Source organism: Podarcis filfolensis, assembly GCF_964270895.1.
Source record: "Podarcis filfolensis genome assembly, chromosome: Z".
Taxonomy (NCBI): Eukaryota; Metazoa; Chordata; class Lepidosauria; order Squamata; family Lacertidae; genus Podarcis; species Podarcis filfolensis.
This window is the reverse complement of record NC_139617.1, coordinates 39,024,476-39,041,897: the sequence shown is the minus strand read 5'-3', so window position 1 is coordinate 39,041,897 and position 17,422 is coordinate 39,024,476. Positions and strand designations below refer to the sequence as shown.

The following is a 17,422-nucleotide window of genomic DNA, read 5'->3' as shown; positions in this document are numbered from 1 at the left end:
CAATCATCCTAGGACTGCCTGGAACTATTTCATTACATTATATAATAACTGTAATAATAATAATAATAATAATAATAATAATAATAATAAACACTGACTCTTAAAGCACTTAATCAGGAACAAGGAATCCTGTAGCCCCGCAGATGTTGCCTGGCGACAACTCTCGTCATCCCTTAGCCATGCTGGCTGAGGAGTTGCTGGGAGTTGTAGTATACCATCATCTGGAGGACACCACTCTGGCTACTTGTACCCTCTGTCTCCCTACCCGCTCTCTCAGACCATCAAGTCAACTCCCCCTCTGACATCAGAGGTGGGCAACCAGAGCAGGGTCAAGCTGTGCTATCCTCCCACCTCCAAAACGCTTCCTAAGAGAGGTTCCCCTGGTACCAACAGTTTCATTTCTATACAGATATATTTGATTTATATCCCACCAGACTAGGCCCATGGGCTGGAAGTTCCCCCATATATATTTTAAGGCCACCCCAGTATTTCCGCCTCCTCCATTTACTGGATGCAGCATTTGAATGGGCAGTTGTGGGGCCTTTCAAAGACCAAATCCTTCTCTACCCAGTCCCTAAAATGCAAGTCAGTGTTCTTGCTCAGAAATTCTCCCCATATGGGATACACAAGAGCAAGCGACAGTGGGAGACTGCGGATGAGGAAGAAAGAAGGGGGGGAGGGGAGGGAGAATGTCTTTTAATGAGGAACAATACAGCCCCTAGTCTCTCTCTGGAGCCATAATTAGAGCAAATTAATTGAAGTTGTGTTTTGACACACTTGCTGAACGCACAGGCGATGCATGACATGCTTACAACTCCACTTGCGGCAAACGGCATGACGGAAGTGAGGATACAAAATCACTAGGTGCGCACAGGAGCCGATTTGCATGTGCGGTGTGCAGGCACTAAGCCATTCAACGGTGCTCCTGTGAAAAGTTGCCACTGAACGATATTAACAGTAATTACTAAGACTTCAGGAGAATCTGTAATGCTGAGAGGTGGGAGGTAGAGGAAGGCTCTCATTAATAGGAGCCAGTGCCAGTTACTATCATTTCTCCTGCACATTCTGGAAAGCCAGAATCTCCCACCTCCATCCCCACCAGCATTAAAATGGCACAAAAGAGATGCGGGTCAGGTAAGAGAGAGAAACATCCTTTCAAGACTGAGAAAAAGCACTCAGGAGAAAGCCACCACCACCCTCCCACTTCCTCCCTGTAACAAAGAATAAAATCTACTCACTGGAAGCTGACATCCCAATCTATTCTGAAGCAGTCTCCACCCTTTCTAATGCCTCTCTTTAAAAAAATTACACTGGTTTTTCCATTGCTTTCCTCATTCATAGCAAGTTCCTGATCCTAATGTTTACCTACATTTTCGACCTGCCTGTTGTTCTCAGTTTTAATGTCCTGTGCTCACTTGTTGCCTACTGTCATTTCTTGCTGGCATTAGGCAAACGACTCCTCATTTGACCAAGCTTTTTTAAACAGACCTTCTTAATCTCTTACTATATTACATTTGGCTGCTGTGATTCTATGCTTTCCTCTGCCCTGACATTAAAAACACACACACAACAACAACCAGGTTTAATTCAGTTTCAAAATCATTTTACCAACACCTTAGCTGCTGTGTGAGCAGCAATACTGAAGGGTAGCTTAAAGGTAAAGGGTAAAGGGACCCCTGACCATTAGGTCCAATCGTGACCGACTCTGGGGTTGCACACTCATCTCGCTCTATAGGCTGAGGGAGCTGGCGTTTGTCCGCAGACAGCTTCCGGGTCATGTGGCCAGTGTGACTAAGCCGCTTCTGGTGAACCAGAGCAGCACACGGAAATGCTGTTTACCTTCCCGCCGGAGCGGTACCTATTTATCTACTTGCACTTTGACGTGCTTTTGAACTGCTAGGTTGGCAGGAGCAGGGACTGAGCAACGGGAGCTCACCCCGCCGCAGGGATTCGAACCACCGACCTTCTGATTGGCAAGCCCTAGGCTATGTGGTTTAACCCACAGCGCCACCCGCATCCTGAAGGGTAGCTTAGAAATTAAAAAATCTAACAATGAATGTCCATCATTTAAAGGTGGGGTGGAGAACCTGTGATCATCCAGATGCTGGGATTATGACTGAACATCTCTAACACTCCAGGTTCAATCCCTGGCAGCTTCAGGTGGGGCTAGGGCTGAAACCCTGGAGATCTGCAGCCAATCAACACATTTATTTATTTATTTATTTAAATTCGTATACCTTCCTTAATCTGAAAATCACAGGGCAGTTCACAACATAAAAACACAAAATGGCAATGCAAAATAATGGTCTCACTCAATATAAGGCAGTTTCCTTATATCCTTATATGAGGTGTGGTTGATTGCTTTTGAAGGCCCCCTTGGAAGGCAAATCACAGGCAAATGTCAAGTCAAGCTTTTAAAATACACTGGAAAGAAAAAGAGCCACTAGTGCCAGACCACCAGAGTTAGACGCTTATGCCTTCTTTTGCAAAACTGAAGCCAACATCAATGTATTTTAAGTTTCTCGTCCAGGCAGGGCTCTGCAGGGAGGGCCAACTGTTAAAAGCGTTTGTAAATGTTTAAAACTCGCATCGAAGCCCATTAAAATATAAGCTCACACTGCTCTTAAGTTCCCCTGCTTCTCCCTCAGCTCCTTTAAGTGACTCTCAGAGCCAGACACGCCCCCCCCCCAGTTCACCCTCGTCTGCAGACGAAACCCACTGAGTTGGAACCACTTCAGGTGCTTTGACATCCAAGCAAGATGCAAATAGTGTGGGTTCTGTTAAACAACATTCTGGAAACAGCCTCTGGGCTCTGTTCTCTCTCCACGGCTGGAGGCATAAAGCTTCCAAATACCACTTGATGGGAATTGCAAGAGGAAGAGTGCTACTGTGCTCAGATCCAACTTATGGGGATCCTACAAGTAGGATCCCACACTGTGCTCAGATCCTTTCCATTTGGGATATCCAGCTGGCCACAGTGAGAAAAGGATGCTGGACCAGATGGGCCACTGATGTGATCCAGAAGGTATTTCTGATGTTCTAGGGAGCCAACCCTGCTAACAGGTCTGGCTGCTTGCCCCTCTGCCCAGTATTCCATTCTCTTGGCGGGCAGTGGCATTCCAAGGTAATGAGCAAAGAGAAATCCCCCTTTCCCCATTGCCTGTTACATTACCATTTTAACTGGAAATACCTTGGGTTTAATCTAAGACCTTTTGCCTGAAAGCAGAGTCATGGGAAGATATCCTCGACCAGGCTTGAAACTCATCCATCCAATTAAGCATTATCTACTTTGACTGATGCTTATGAGCCATACTTGCATTCCATAGATTCTGGGTTTGATAAGCATATTAAGAACTTGAGAGAATGACCATAGCTCAGTGGTAATACACCTGCTTTGCTTGTAGAAGGTCTTGAGCTCAATCCCTATTGTCTCCAGGGATGGCTGGGGAAAGCTCCTGCCAAAAAACCCTGAAACCACTGGCCATAAGTGTAGATAATACTGAGCCAGATGGAGCAATGCCTGGATTGATATAAGGTACCATCCTATATGGGACGCGGGTGCCGCTGTGGGTTAAAGCACAGAGCCTAGGACTTGCCGATCAGAAGGTCGGCGATTCGAATCCCTGCGACGGGGTGAGCTCTCATTGCTCGGTCCCTGCTCCTGCCAACCTAGCAGTTTGAACGCACGTCAAAGTGCAAGTAGATAAATAGGTACCACTCCGGTGGGAAGGTAAACGGCGTTTCCGTGCGCTGCTGTGGTTCGCCAGAAGCAGCTTAGTCATGCTGGCCACATGACCCGGAAGCTGTACGCCGGCTCCCTCGGCCAGTAAAGCAAGATGAGCGCCGCAACCCCAGAGTCGGTCACGACTGGACCTAATGGTCAGGGTCCCTTTACCTTTACCATCCTATATTCATAATATTCGCAATCTTATGTGCCTCCCTACCCCAAGCCAAGTAACTGGCATTTGGAGGTAGACTGCCCATGAACCTGGAGGGTCCATTGACCATTGGTGCTATTGTTATACACATTTATGGGAGACCAATCCAACAAAGTTCCAGCAGGGTTCTTCTTTCGTACTTGTGTCCCTGACTTCTGACTCACCACCCCGACACACTAGGTTAGGTGCTGCGTTGCACCCATCTTTCTGACATTATGTCTAGCAATCGCATGAGCATGTTTCACACACCCACAGGATCAAAAGCTATTTGGCACTCAAGGATCAGAGCTGGGAAGGGAGGAGAGGCGAAATTCAACATTAACATGCAGAAGTTGAGACCAAAATCCCCAGTCTTGGGCAAGTGGGACGTGAAACGCAGCCGACTCATCTTTTCGCAATTGGAGTGTGTTCCATTTCCCAAAGTGTCTGTCGCAAGCTGATAACTTTTTTGTTGTTGCTGCGTGGATGTTAAGTACAATTATATCTGCCACTGGGGGGTGGTGGTGGGGAGGAACGCACAAACACAGAGAGAAAGGAATGACATCTTTGCTTGAAGCTGACAGATTGTTTGGAGACCGTTTCAAGGATAGCAAGAGAGGCACTGCAGGAATGAATCCCAAGCACGCCAAGGGTAAGTCTGGGTACAGACTGGCAAATCTGCCCATTTTTGGTTCTTTCAAGTTAATAATTTCCCCTCCTAGTTGTAAGTTCACTCCCGCGAATCTCTGCACCAGTGTGTGATTTAATTCTGTTTAGAAAAAGCATGCACACAGCACATTATCTCCCCCCTATGAGGAAAAGTGCAACGTTTTAGAATTTTTTAGTTTAGAGAAAACATAGAGGTGGTATGTTAGAAGTTTATAAAATGATGCATGGCATGGAGAAAGTTTTTCTCCTCTTATAACACTAGAACTTGTGGACATCCAAAGGCAGCTGAATGTTGGAATACGGAGGGCAAATAAAAGGAAGTTCTTCTTTATGCAGTACATAGCTAAACCGAGGAATGTTCTCTTGCCGGAGGCAGTGATGGCCACCAACTTAGATGGCTTTAAAAGAGGATTAGACAAATGGGGAAAGCTAATGATGGCTACTTGCCAAGATGCCTATGCTTTGCCTCCACACCTTCGAAGTATCAGCTGCTGAAAACCATCTAGTTGGCCACTGTGAAAACAGAATGCTGGACCAGATGGGTCATTGGCCTGATCCAGCAGGCTCTCTTTATGCTCTTAAAGTACTTCCTTGCCCAGCATAGCTACGCTTTGGAATGTGCTCCCATAGAAGGAAGTGATGACCACCAACTTGGATAGCTTTAAAGGAGGATCAGAAAATTTATTAGCGGAATAGGCTATCAATAGCTACTAGTCCAGGGGTTTTTGTGGCTTGGGCTGGTTCATGGTCCTGCAGATGCCGTGGTGGGCCGGAGTGTGTGTGTGCGCATGCGCAAACGCTATTTCCAGCGATCCTTCTGGCATGGAGGAGGTGTACGCAGCTTCCCATTGGCTGCAGGAGCTTCCCGCAGCCAATGGGAAACCGGCCAGCATCGCAGAAGGCGGTCCCCACTCTGCTCCGCGCCGGTTTAGTGCGGTGCACGGGACTCGACTGAGCGGGCAGCGGGGGTCCCCAAGCGGTCAGTGGGGGTCCGTGGGCCCCCATGGGGGGCCACTTGCGGCATATGGGCCTTAGGTTGCCGACCCCTGTACTAGTCACAATGTCAGAGGCAGTATGTCTCTGAATACTAGTTGCTAGGAACCCTTTATATTGCTTGTTGAAGTACTCTAAGTGGGGATATGGTGACTAGTGCTAGCATATATATAATGCTTTTTATTCTTATTACAGTTTAATTGTTTTTAGCTGTTCCCCCAATGAATTTAGCTGTTCTTATTTTATCCATAAGCCGTCTTGAGTCCCTGTCATGGAAAAAGGTAGTAGCAATAATGACTATATTTTATGTAATAATGCCCAGCTTTCAGGCTTCCCACAGGCATCAGGCCAGCCTAATCCAGCAGGCTTGTTTTATGTCCTTATGATCAGTTAACAGGTATCCCATAATACTTCTTCTGCATTTGTAAGAACTTGATTACGGTGGTACCTCTGGTTGTGAACGGGATCCGTTACGGAGGCCCGTTCTCAACATGAAAAGAGCGCAACCCGCAGCGGCGTGTCTGCGCACCGTGCGGTTTGCGATTCACAGCTTCTGCGCATGACGTCATTTTGCGCTTCTGCGCACGCGCGAGCGGTGAAACCTGGAAGTAACCCTTCCCGGGACGTAACGTGAAAGAACGTAACATGAAGCAGACGTAACATGAGGTATGGATGTATTTAGTCTGGCAGCACCCACACTTGGGAACTCCTTGCCTACTGACATTCGGCAGGCACCTTCTCTGTACTCTTTTCACCACCTGCTAAAAGCATTCTTGTTTAGACAAACCTGCTAACATGTTTAGAAAGCTGATGCAAGTATTAATCTATTTTTAGTCTACTGTTATTTTAACTTTTAGAACATTTTAAATTATTAATTCTTATTGGCAATTTCATTGTTTTACGCTTTAGTAAACTACATCATCACCATCATCATCATTATTATTATTATTACTTTATACTGTCAAGTGGTGTATAAAACTGTATAAAAATCCCACTGGCATTGAAGAATTTGAGAAGAGCCTCACCTGGGAAGGTTAGCAGCTGGTGTTGTAGCTGGAGCTTGTGGAGAAGGTGTCGTGGGCTGAGACGATTCATGGTTCCTGGGGACTTTGCCCATGCGGTACCATATGCCCATGTTGTTCAGTTCCCTTTGCAGCAGACAAGAGAAGACAATCAGCCACACAGCTCAAGTCAATGGTCAAGGTAACAAATAGGCTAGCACTTGGGAGGTCTTGGCAAAGAAACAGCGTGGGGTCCCTTTGGTAGGGAATGCTGGACTCCTATCTGGAAAAACCTCAGTTCCAAAATTCCTGACTTAAAGGGTGAGGAGGAGATGGGACCCTTACCCAATGAACGTATACTGCGGAGGGGCTTGTTTGCCCCGGCCCAGGATCCGAATATCGCAAATTGCGGCCTCCGTAGAATCCCGCGGAATGAACTTGATGCAGAGCCTCTTCTTCCGGAAAGCAGTTTCTTCTGCAAAACGCCACAGCGTGAGAGTTCAGGGGTAGGTTCCCTCTTCGCTTACTCCAAACCTCTTTACAAAACCCAGACCTTCTTTAAGTGTAGCCCTCCTCTGAACACTCCCACGCCCCCCCCCCCCACGCCTTGTAGTACTCCCTGATTTTTATACCGATAGTGGATAGTGATGCTGTTTTAAGCATTTGCTTTTTGTGTAAATCATTTGACGTATTATGTTTCTTCTACATGCATATTCATGTGCATGGACTCAGGGGTTACCTGATAGGTAAAGATACCAACCTCATGTAGTAGCCCTGATGATGATTTATAGATCGCTCAGTATGTGAAAAACTCAAAATGGTTCAGAACACATAAAAATATCCAAATCATAAAATAATGGAGGTGGAAGGTAACTCAAGGGTCATGTAGTCCAACCCCCTGTATTCTTGCATTGCAGGGGGTTGAACTAAATGACTCTTAGTGTCCCTTCCAACTTGGTAATTCTACGATTCATGTATTTTTACCTACTGTCACTTGCTTCAAGATCTTCCGATAGTAAATGGTCCATAAATCATCATCAGGTCTACTTTGTTATGTTGGCATCTTTATACATCGGCCAATCCCTGAGCCCATGTACAATTCTTTCTTCCTCTTTTCTTTCTGCAGAGACACACCTAGAACCTGTACTGCATCATCAAAGGGATCTGGTAGCCCACCGACCCCCCTCCCCACAGCCTCTAAATCCAAGCCACACAAATTATAGTGTGGGAGCAAATCTGGGATGAAGCACAAAACACGGATATAATTTCCACAGCAGGTGGTCACCACTACAAAGCACCTTCTCTAAGAGGGTATGCACAGGATCTGGTCACCGCAAAGACCAACAGTCTCAACTCACGTGTGTCCATGGTCTCTTGGATAGGAATGAAGCCGACAGGCAAAGTATCCTTGATGTCTATGAGCTTCATATCGACCAAGACATTGCCCAGGTGGCTCTGTTGGGAGACAGAAGGAAAGTGAAGGCCAAGAGGCAATGAAACCCAAACAAAATGACAATTCTTAGAACTGAGCGTGCAGTTATGCACCTGCCCCACATACGCAGTGTGCGAATGGAGAAAAAGAACTTGTCACAATCAAAAGGACTAGAAACTTAATTCCTCCTTTATTATTACAGTACTATTACTAAAAGTGCCATTCCCAGGATGCTGAATTTGACAACTACCGTAGGTTTGCATCCAACTAAGTTGTGCTTATGTCATGATTTCCCCCCAAATAATTTTGGGAGCTGTAGTTTGTTAAGTATGCTGAGAGTTGTTAGGAGACCCCTTACAAAGCTACAATTCTCAGAACGGTTTAACAATTAATCTCTCTTTCCAGGGAACTCTGGAAATTGTAGCTCTGGGAGGGGGATATAGGTGTCCTAACAGCTGTCAGAACCTTCTGACATTAAGAGCTGTTTGTGACAGTGGAAGGGACTCCCATGAGAGGTGGTGAACTCTCCTTCCTTGGATGTTTTTAAGCAGAGGCCACCTGTCTATTTGATTTAGAAATTCATTCACTATGATTCTATTCTTCACCTAGTCCAACTCCACTCAACCTGCTGCCCAGTTGCGGGGGGAAATTTAGTTTTTTAAAAAATCAGTTTTAATCAATTATGTGTTGCTGTGCTTGTGGGGTGTGGAAAGATACCCAAGTACTTTGGGATTCAGTGGGGGTTGCATTTAGGGACAAGGAAAGGGGCAAAAAGGCTGCCTTCAAAATTTAAATGGGGAACTAATCTGGCTGCATACACACCACGCATTTAAGCCACATGACTTCCCCCAAAGAACGCTGGGAACTGTAATTTACTACCCACAGTGCTACAATTCCCAGCACCCTTAAACTACAACTCCCAAGATTCAATTTTTTTGGGGGGGTGAAGTCATGTAATTTAAATTCGTTCTGTGTACACGGCCATTGTGACATTGAACCCTACTTTGATCAAACGAACTTTGGGGGAGAGTGAGAGGGTTGTAGTTGATGCTAGTCCTACTCATCGAGTAGACCCACCAAAGTTAATCGGAAACAACTACCTTATATTCATTCATATCAATGGGTCTACTCAGAGAAGGACTAGTATTGGACACAACCCAGGGTGCTTAAACGTATCCAGCAAACAGCTCTTATCTGGAGAGCAAAGACATATGTAATGAATCTGGCTAATTAGCTCTACATGTATTTCGTTGCAAGGTCCAAAAACAAGAAAAGTTCCTGGGGGGAAAGAAAGAAGAGCAGCATCTGCAAGCCAGCTGGAACAAGGAACAGTACATGGAATCCAAACTGACGTCTTCCCTGATTAATCAAGCACTGGAGAAAGAAAAACCTCACGAACACACCAACAGATCCTCTGATGTTCGGGCTGTCAGTGTCGTTCCTTAATGTATGCGAAAAGGTGCAATATACACAGAAAGTGGGAGGAACCTGCAGGCTTGAGGGGAAAATCCTAATGTCTGTAAAAGTACAAAAAAAATATTTGCGAGGAGGGGAACAAAGCAGGGAGTGGGAGGCAAGCCCAGCCCAGTTAAGACTGGGTGTGGTCAATGGCCATGGAATGCTGGTGGAATGAGCAGGAATGGGAAACTGAAGGAAGGGGGAATGGAATGCAGTTCCCGAACAGGAAGCACTTCACACTGCAACTGTCTGTTGCAGGTTACACCCCGCTTTTTAGCCTTTTCAAGTAGCACAGGGGTTGCCCATTTGGTGCCCTCCAGATGTTAAAGTAAAGTAAAGGGACCCCTGACCATTAGGTCCAGTCGTGACCGACTCTGGGGTTGCGGTGCTCATCTCGCTTTATTGGCTGAGGGAGCCGGCGTACAGCTTCCGGGTCATGTGGCCAGCATGACTAAGCCGCTTCTGGCAAACCAGAGCAGCGCATGGAAACGATGTTTACCTTCCCGGTACCAATTTATCTACTTGCACTTTGACGTGCTTTCAAACTGCTAGGTTGGCAGGAGCAGGGACTGAGCAACGGGAGCTCACCCCATCGCTGGGATTTCAACCGCCGACCTTCTGATCGGCAAGTCCTAGGCTCTGTGGTTTAACCCACAGCGCCACCCGCGTCCCTCCTCCAGATGTTGCTAGATTGCAATTCCCGTAAGTTCCAGACAGCATGGCCAATTAGTCAGGTATGATGGGAGCTGTAGCTCAGGAACATCTGAAAGGCCGCATACTTGACTGCCCTTGAGCCAGCATTTCCCAAACTGCCTATGTGGGTCAGTATTTAGGATCCTCCCATTCCAACAGTATCCCATGCAAAGATGTCTGCATACCCCTTGCTGAAACTTCTTTTTAAAGGGGTGACTTGCCAAAGCTACATTTCCAAACTTTTTTTTTTAAAAAAAGAAACAGACTACTTAATCACCAAACTCTCTTAAGCAGCAAAACGTGTGAGCTTTTATTCCATCATCAAGACATCTGGGATGAAAGCATGTGTGAATATCGGTGAGAAAATCAGTACTGATGCCAAACAGGCCACAACTTAACTCAAAATGGAGTGGGTGGTAGTAGTCTTAAAGTAGCAACAAATCACTTGAACAATATCTATAGATTATGTGACACTTTCTCCTTCAATGGGATATCAAAACATTAATGCAGCATGTGAACAGTACATTTACCTGCTCACCTGTGGCGAGTTAAAAACCTTCAACAGGCAACCAGGAAAGAAAGCTTGATAGAAATTTGGTTTGTTCTGTTTCCTACTACAACCTTTCTTTTCCCCTGACCAGCCCAGGAAACAAACACCCAAGCCTGAGAAGCAAGCCACTCACATTCTCTTTAGAAAAGGTCCGTGTGAAGCACAAATATCGTGTGACCTTGGATTTAAACAGGCCATCTTTCCAGAGGTCAGCATCCAAGCCATCTGCCGTCTGTGCAACCTGGAAAAAATATCAATAGCCTAGGGTTGGTGAAGGAAGAGAAAAAGAGGATAGGTGAAGGGGCACAGCTCGCCTTTTACACCTAATTAACGCTGGCCTGAGGCTTTTATTACCTCATTAAGTCTCTCTCCTCCAATGGAGAGAAGGATCAAAAGCAAAGGGTGTGTGTGTGTGTGTGTGTGTGTGTGTGTGTGTGTGTCAGTCCTAAAAATACTGTCACCAGCGAGTCAACTGATTAAAGAAAACCTCATGTAAAATATTAATCAAGGTAAAACTACCTTTGGCCACTACTTCTTGAGGTGTTTTGGAGGTTAAAGGGAGAAACACAAAAGCCTTTGTCCTCCCTCACAGGCCTGTGGTTCGAAAAACTGAGGGAAATTGGTCACATGGTGTGCAGGTAGAAATACTGCCTGCTAGGCAGTCAGTTAATCCACCCTCCAATTTAGACAACCATTTGAAGATTTGGTGCTGGGGCGCGGAGAGTTCATAAATATAACACGTTGACAAGATATGATGCAAATCCAGCATGAAGAGTCTGGTCAGTGATAGGCTGGAGAAAGTCATGTGTTCTTCTCTGACCCCTATATAAAGATTCCAGCACCAGCTTCTTCACAGGATGGAGAAACTGAAGTGGCTTTGCTACTGTTGTCTGATAGGCATGGACTGCCCAGCTTGAGCTGTATCTGAAACACATGCGTAGTTGTCAGAAGCCTTCATTCAACAGTAGCAGCTATCGCTTAAGATGGTGACAGGGACTGTTGTCAACTGCAGCACCCCATTTGAGCCTCTCTCTCTGAACACCGGCTGATGCTTGCCAGTTCGTCTTGCATGTTTTTATTTATTCATTCGGATGATTTCTCACTTAAGACAATTCATATGCCCACCTTCCTTTTCAAAGAAACTCTTCTCCTTCTTTGCAATAGCAGGAAAGAAAGAAGAATTCGCAGAATAATTTCTATAAGCCACTGGCGCTGCAGCAAGAACCCCAGCTCCACTAGAAGGGAAGCAAGGTAGCAATCCTCAAGGAGTTGCAGTGGAACTCTCTAGCTAACCATCCCATGTCAGAATCAGCAGCTACTACAGGCAAGTAGAAGCTTCTGACCATTTAGGCTTTCTGTGAGAACCAAAGAAGTGATTCTGTTGATGCCACCCAAAATGCTTTGTGGCAGAGTAAGAATCTGAACTCAGGTTCCGCCCACCCCTCATAAAAAGAACAACAGTCTATTCACTATAGACTCATTCCTCTTAAGGGAGATCTGTGAGGCAGCCCCATCCACTAAATGCCATTCCTTCCTTAACAGCTCGTGTGGGCTGTGCAACACTCCATTTGCTCACTCACCTGTTCTTTTGTCAAGCCTACTGGCAACCATGAGAACTACAGTATGATTATAAAACTAAGGTATAGAGAAAGAGATGCATACTTTATTCAGAGCTCTATCTCTCTCTTTTTTGAGGATGAATTTCCTCCTGTTTGACAAAGTCTGTCTACTATACTAACCTTAAATCTAAGGAGACAGAACTAAGTATTTAAAAGCAAATACTTATTTCTCCCAGCCTGATCAACACTGCTTTTTGTTAGCAACACAGATGATAACATTAAGAGACACAAGAAAACGGTCAGAAGTGGTATGGTGTGACTTATATAATCCCTACAAAGTAACGACATGTCTAGACAACTTTGCTATTTTTAGCTTCTAGGTTTGCATTTTCTTTTTTTAAAAAAATATTTTTTAAAATCCTCTTACGAAAGTAATGTTGTTATCAGCATGATCAATGTGAGGGTTTGGGCTGAAAGCCTAATCTAATTACTGGCATATGTTCTTAAGATCCTGTTTGCACTACCTTCAGAGAGGGGCTTTTAAAGCCTCAGTCTCTCTTTTTGCACATGTGCGCGCGCGAACACACACACACACACTTCAATATGCCTAAATTGAAGGTTCCTGTTTTGATTGTTCGTTGTTTAATGCTGAGCGCCCAATTGGTTATTTATTTCCCTTGGTTCCAGGGGAATGAACGTAGGTCAGAGCAACAGCAACAGCTTTGCATGCAGAAGGTTCAAAGGTTTCAATCCCTGGCATCACCAAGTAGAGCTGGGAACTTCGCCTGCCTGAAACCCTGGGGAGCTGCTGCCAGCGAGAGTTGGAATGCAAGAGAAATCTGGTCTGTGCCTTTTATTTCCATGTGAACTCACCTATTTCACACTTCCTGAAAGAAACTGCACTCCTGTGAATTTTGTTGTTGTTGGACTACAACTCCCATCATCCCCACCTAGCAGGACCAGTGGTAAGGTATGATGGGAACTGTAGTCCAAAATCAGCTGGAAACCCAAGTTTGGGAAACCCTGGTTTACAACATTTGAAGTTAAAAGAAGAAAATTCCCAAGCTGGTTGCAAGGAAGTAAAAGGAAGAAGAAGAAGAAGAAGAAGAAGAAGAAGAAGAAGAAGAAGAAGAAGAAGAAACCCAGTAAAAGAGAAAGTTCATTTACCTCCCCACAATTCCCTCCCCTAAAGCCACTTTGAAGGGAAAATATTTGCTGCAAGATGTACCCAAGAGAGGATGTCCATGACACAATTACATTTCTATGCAGATAAAGCTTGTGATCAAACACCTCCTTGGATAAAAGCGGTGAAGTCCGTTCTGTAAAAACAGAAGCAGTCAAATCCAAAACTAGAATAATCCAGCGTAAAGGAGAGGTCTGGGGCATTTGCCAATGCAGAACCACTCCAACAGAGATAAAGCATGCTGAGTGTTGGAAGATTTAGGAGGAAAGAATTTATTCACACATTCCACAGCTAAACTATGGTATTTGCTTCCACAAGACGCAGTGCTGGCCACCAACCTGGGTGGTTTGAAAGGAGGGTTAAGCAAAAAAACATGGAGGATTGAGCTATAAAAGGGTACTAGCCATGATGGCAACATTCTGCCTCCACCGCCAAAGGGAGCATGCTTCTGAATACCAGGTGCTAGGAATCCCAAGTGGGGAAAAAGTTGGTACACTCAGGTCCTGCCTGTAGGCTTCTCATGCCGACTGGGCATCCAGTTGGCAACTGTGAGAACATGAGGTTGAACCAAATGGGCCACTGGCCTGATCCAGTTCTTAGGAGCTCATAACTAGAGATGGGAAATTATTTTCACTTGTGTATTTGCATGTGAAGGATACAGGAGGAGAAATAGCAAAGTCCAGGGTTCCAAAAATGTATTCGTATATTACTATGTCCTTCCATTTCAGATGTTCAGGCTATGTGTGCCAAGGCACTTGCCTGGGTGCTAAGCTCCATGGGTGAGCACCTTCCCTTGGTCCCATCAGCATCAGAAGCATAGATGTTGGTGACAGATGGCTGCTTCCACATTGTGGGATTCCCTCCCATGACACATTAGACAGGCTCCCTCTTTGGAATCCTTCCACTGGCAGGAGAAGACCTTCCCATTCAGACAGGCTTTTGAAAACTAAGGTGCAGGCAATGCTGGCCACTGGGCTACTAGATACTAGTTGCTGGTTCTCAATGTGCTTAGATGCATTTTGACTATTGTTTTTAAACCAGTTTGTTTTTATTACTTTTTATTTTATAATGATGTTTTAAAATTTTGGAAGCCACCTTGAATCTCAACTTGGGAGAAAAGTGGAATGTAATGAAACAACAACAACAACTATTATTATTATTATTATTATTATTATTATTATTATTATTATTAAGCAGCCAAAATTGTGTCATCCACACAGAAAAAGGAAGCTGCAAGCAGGCTCAGGATAACCTGAAGGTGTTCAGAAAGTACTTTTAAAATATCTTTAGGGGGGAAATCCTGCCCCATTCCCACCTGAGCAATCTTCTGGGGGCCACATGCCGGTTGTACAGAGGGCCAGATACAAATATGGGCAAAAACAATGAATGCAGATTTTACCTTTGTACAGCAGCCTAGATTTTACACACACACACACACACACACACCTCTCTATCTAAAACCCAAAGATGAAAGGGGCATAATCAAAGTTTAAAGGACACATTCCAAAGGAAGATATGGAGTCAGCTGGTGCCAGTGAGAGGTGTGGCCTTGAGACAGGGGTGTTGCTGAAGATGACATATAGGCTGGGAGAATCCCTAGGGCCAGGTGGAGAGGTCTGGAAGGTCACATTTGGCCCCAAGGGCTGAAGTTTCAGCCTCAGGACACGTGTCAGAGAATTTAACTCAGAAGGTTTGCACCAAGAGAAATAATTGTGTCCTTAAACTCCCAGTTCCTTCCTTCCTCTTTAAATGGAGCATTACTTAATTACTTGAAGGGAATTGAGCAGGATAGCTTGCAAGAAGACACTTAAAGGAACCTCATCACAAGGCAAACGGAAGCCTAAGAAGGTGAGAGAAGGAGCAATTAAGAAATGAGTAACAGCAGCCAAGTCTAAGTAGCTCTTTATCACCCCACAGATTGAGGCCACATTCACAAGGCCCTTCTATGTGCCATACTACAAACAGCTACCAATACAGCCACTGTCACAACACACATTTAAAGCACTATTATGCCGCATTAAACATGCATGGCTCCCCCAAAGTATGCTGGGAGCTGCAGTTTATTAAAGGTAATGAGAGCTGTAAGGGGATCCCTATTCCCCCTGTTATAAGAATTCAAAGGTTTCAAATATAGAATCAATGTTCATAAATGTGCAAGGTAAACACACATACATAAGCTATTTAAACCCCAGCTGTACCAGTCCTTGTCAAAACCATCTCACTTCCCTCACCACAGATACACGCAGGTTAAGTTACAATCTGTACGCTGAAAATTATACAACAGACACACAGATTTCCTCCTCTGCCACCACTGCACAAAACATTTGTTAGCCCCTCCAAGTTCAACAGATAAATTAAAAGCTTCAAGGGAGCCGCCCTTCTTGCTAACAATTTGAGATAATTAACAGAAGCCACAAGTCATTTCATTTCCTGCTATAGCTTGAAAAGAGGCTCCTGTATTTATCTTTGGGGACTTGTTAATGGTTTTTAAGGACATGCCATTTAAATAATTAACACGCGCACACACACAAAGCAGGAGGTCCTGTCTACAAAATACCAATAGCTTTTAGCATAGCAAACCGTTTTCTAGTAAATGGAAGACTTCATGTCTAAAGAAGATTTTGATTGGAAGAGGAAGACTGAAAACAGTCATTGATTTTGGCAGGGTCACAGAGAGCTCTGACTCTTCTTTTCGTTGGCTCCCATTGACCCAGGCATCCTATAAAGTACTTCCAGGTTGCATTCCAGCTCCAGCCTGTGTGGTGCTATGGTCAGAGTGTGGGACTAGGACCTGGGAGAGCAGGGTTCAAATTCCCTCTCAGCCACAGAGCCCATTGGGTGACCTTGGGTCAGTTTTTGTCTCTGATCCCAACCAACCTCACATGGTTGTTGCAAGGATAAAATGGAGAGGGGAAGTAGTGTGTACATCAACCTTGAGCTCTTTGGATAAAAGGTCTCACCATGCAGCCATTCTCTCTTCTGGGTATTTGAAATGGTGATGTTTTTGTGCCGGAACTTGCTGGTACATACTACTGTCACCCGTTTTTGCTGCCTATGGCAGCCATTTTGTGCTGGAAATCACAGCATTTTTATCATGTGTACCAGCATCTCATTTTTTATCCTGAAAGAAGCACTGATATACAGTGGTACCTCGGGTTAAGTACTTAATTTGTCCTGGAGGTCCGTTCTTAACCTGAAACTGTTCTTAACCTGAAGCACCACTTTAGCTAATGGGGCCTCCTGCTGCTGCTGTGCCGCCAGAGCATGATTTCTGTTCTTATCCTGAAGCAAAGTTCTTAACCCGAGGTACTATTTCTGGGTTAGCGGAGTCTGTAACCTGAAGCGTATGAAACCTGAGGTACTGTAATTCTGTAATTCTAAAGCATGGCCCCCACTCAGGGAATGCTACCTGATATCCTCCAACCTATCAGTAAGAATGCCACAAAAATCTGCAGGCCTCTTCAGTGCGCCAAATATTAGGGCAGGTCACAGCAATTCAGGGCACAGCATTTGCATTTGACAAGAGAAGAATTTTTTCACTTGTATCCGCTTCTGCAGCTATGGAACTTGTGTAGGGCCTGGGGGAAAGGGTGGGTTGGAATATCACGCATCAGTGAATCAACAGAGCTTTTTGCTCATCTAACTACTTTCTCCACCGACTTGTCAGGCAACTTTTTACAGCACACTGCCGTTCCCCAGATCGGCGAGGGAATTCCAGTCGAGAAATCTCCTATGATTTTGATTGATTGAATTGTATATTAGCGATCGGGTATTTTTGTTTTTAAAAGCAGATTTTCCAACTGCGCAAATTCCCCATCCATGGTGGTTCCCTCACTGCAAAAAGTGAAGTTATAGGGAACCAGGCAGAGGGCCTTCTTGGTAGTTGAGCTCTCCCTGTGGAACGCCCTTTTGTCAGATGTCAAAGAGTTGAACAATTATATGACTTTTTGTAGACATCTGAAGTCAA

The 17,422-nt window shown here is 45.0% G+C and overlaps 1 protein-coding gene across 6 annotated transcripts in view; it reads right to left on the bottom strand.

Annotated features, from left to right (window-relative positions):
* The window catches only part of MVB12B (multivesicular body subunit 12B), a 98,571-nt gene that overhangs the window by 59,971 nt on the left and 21,178 nt on the right, over nucleotides 1-17,422 (bottom strand). For all 6 annotated transcript variants that reach the window (XM_083597068.1, XM_083597067.1, XM_083597066.1 and 3 more), the window contains exons 3-6: nucleotides 10,847-10,954; nucleotides 7,939-8,035; nucleotides 6,926-7,055; nucleotides 6,605-6,727 (exon numbers count right to left, since the gene is read on the bottom strand). In XM_083597068.1, coding sequence (XP_083453194.1) covers nucleotides 6,605-6,727; nucleotides 6,926-7,055; nucleotides 7,939-8,035; nucleotides 10,847-10,954 — 458 coding nt within the window. The remainder of the gene's footprint in view (nucleotides 1-6,604; nucleotides 6,728-6,925; nucleotides 7,056-7,938; nucleotides 8,036-10,846; nucleotides 10,955-17,422) is intronic.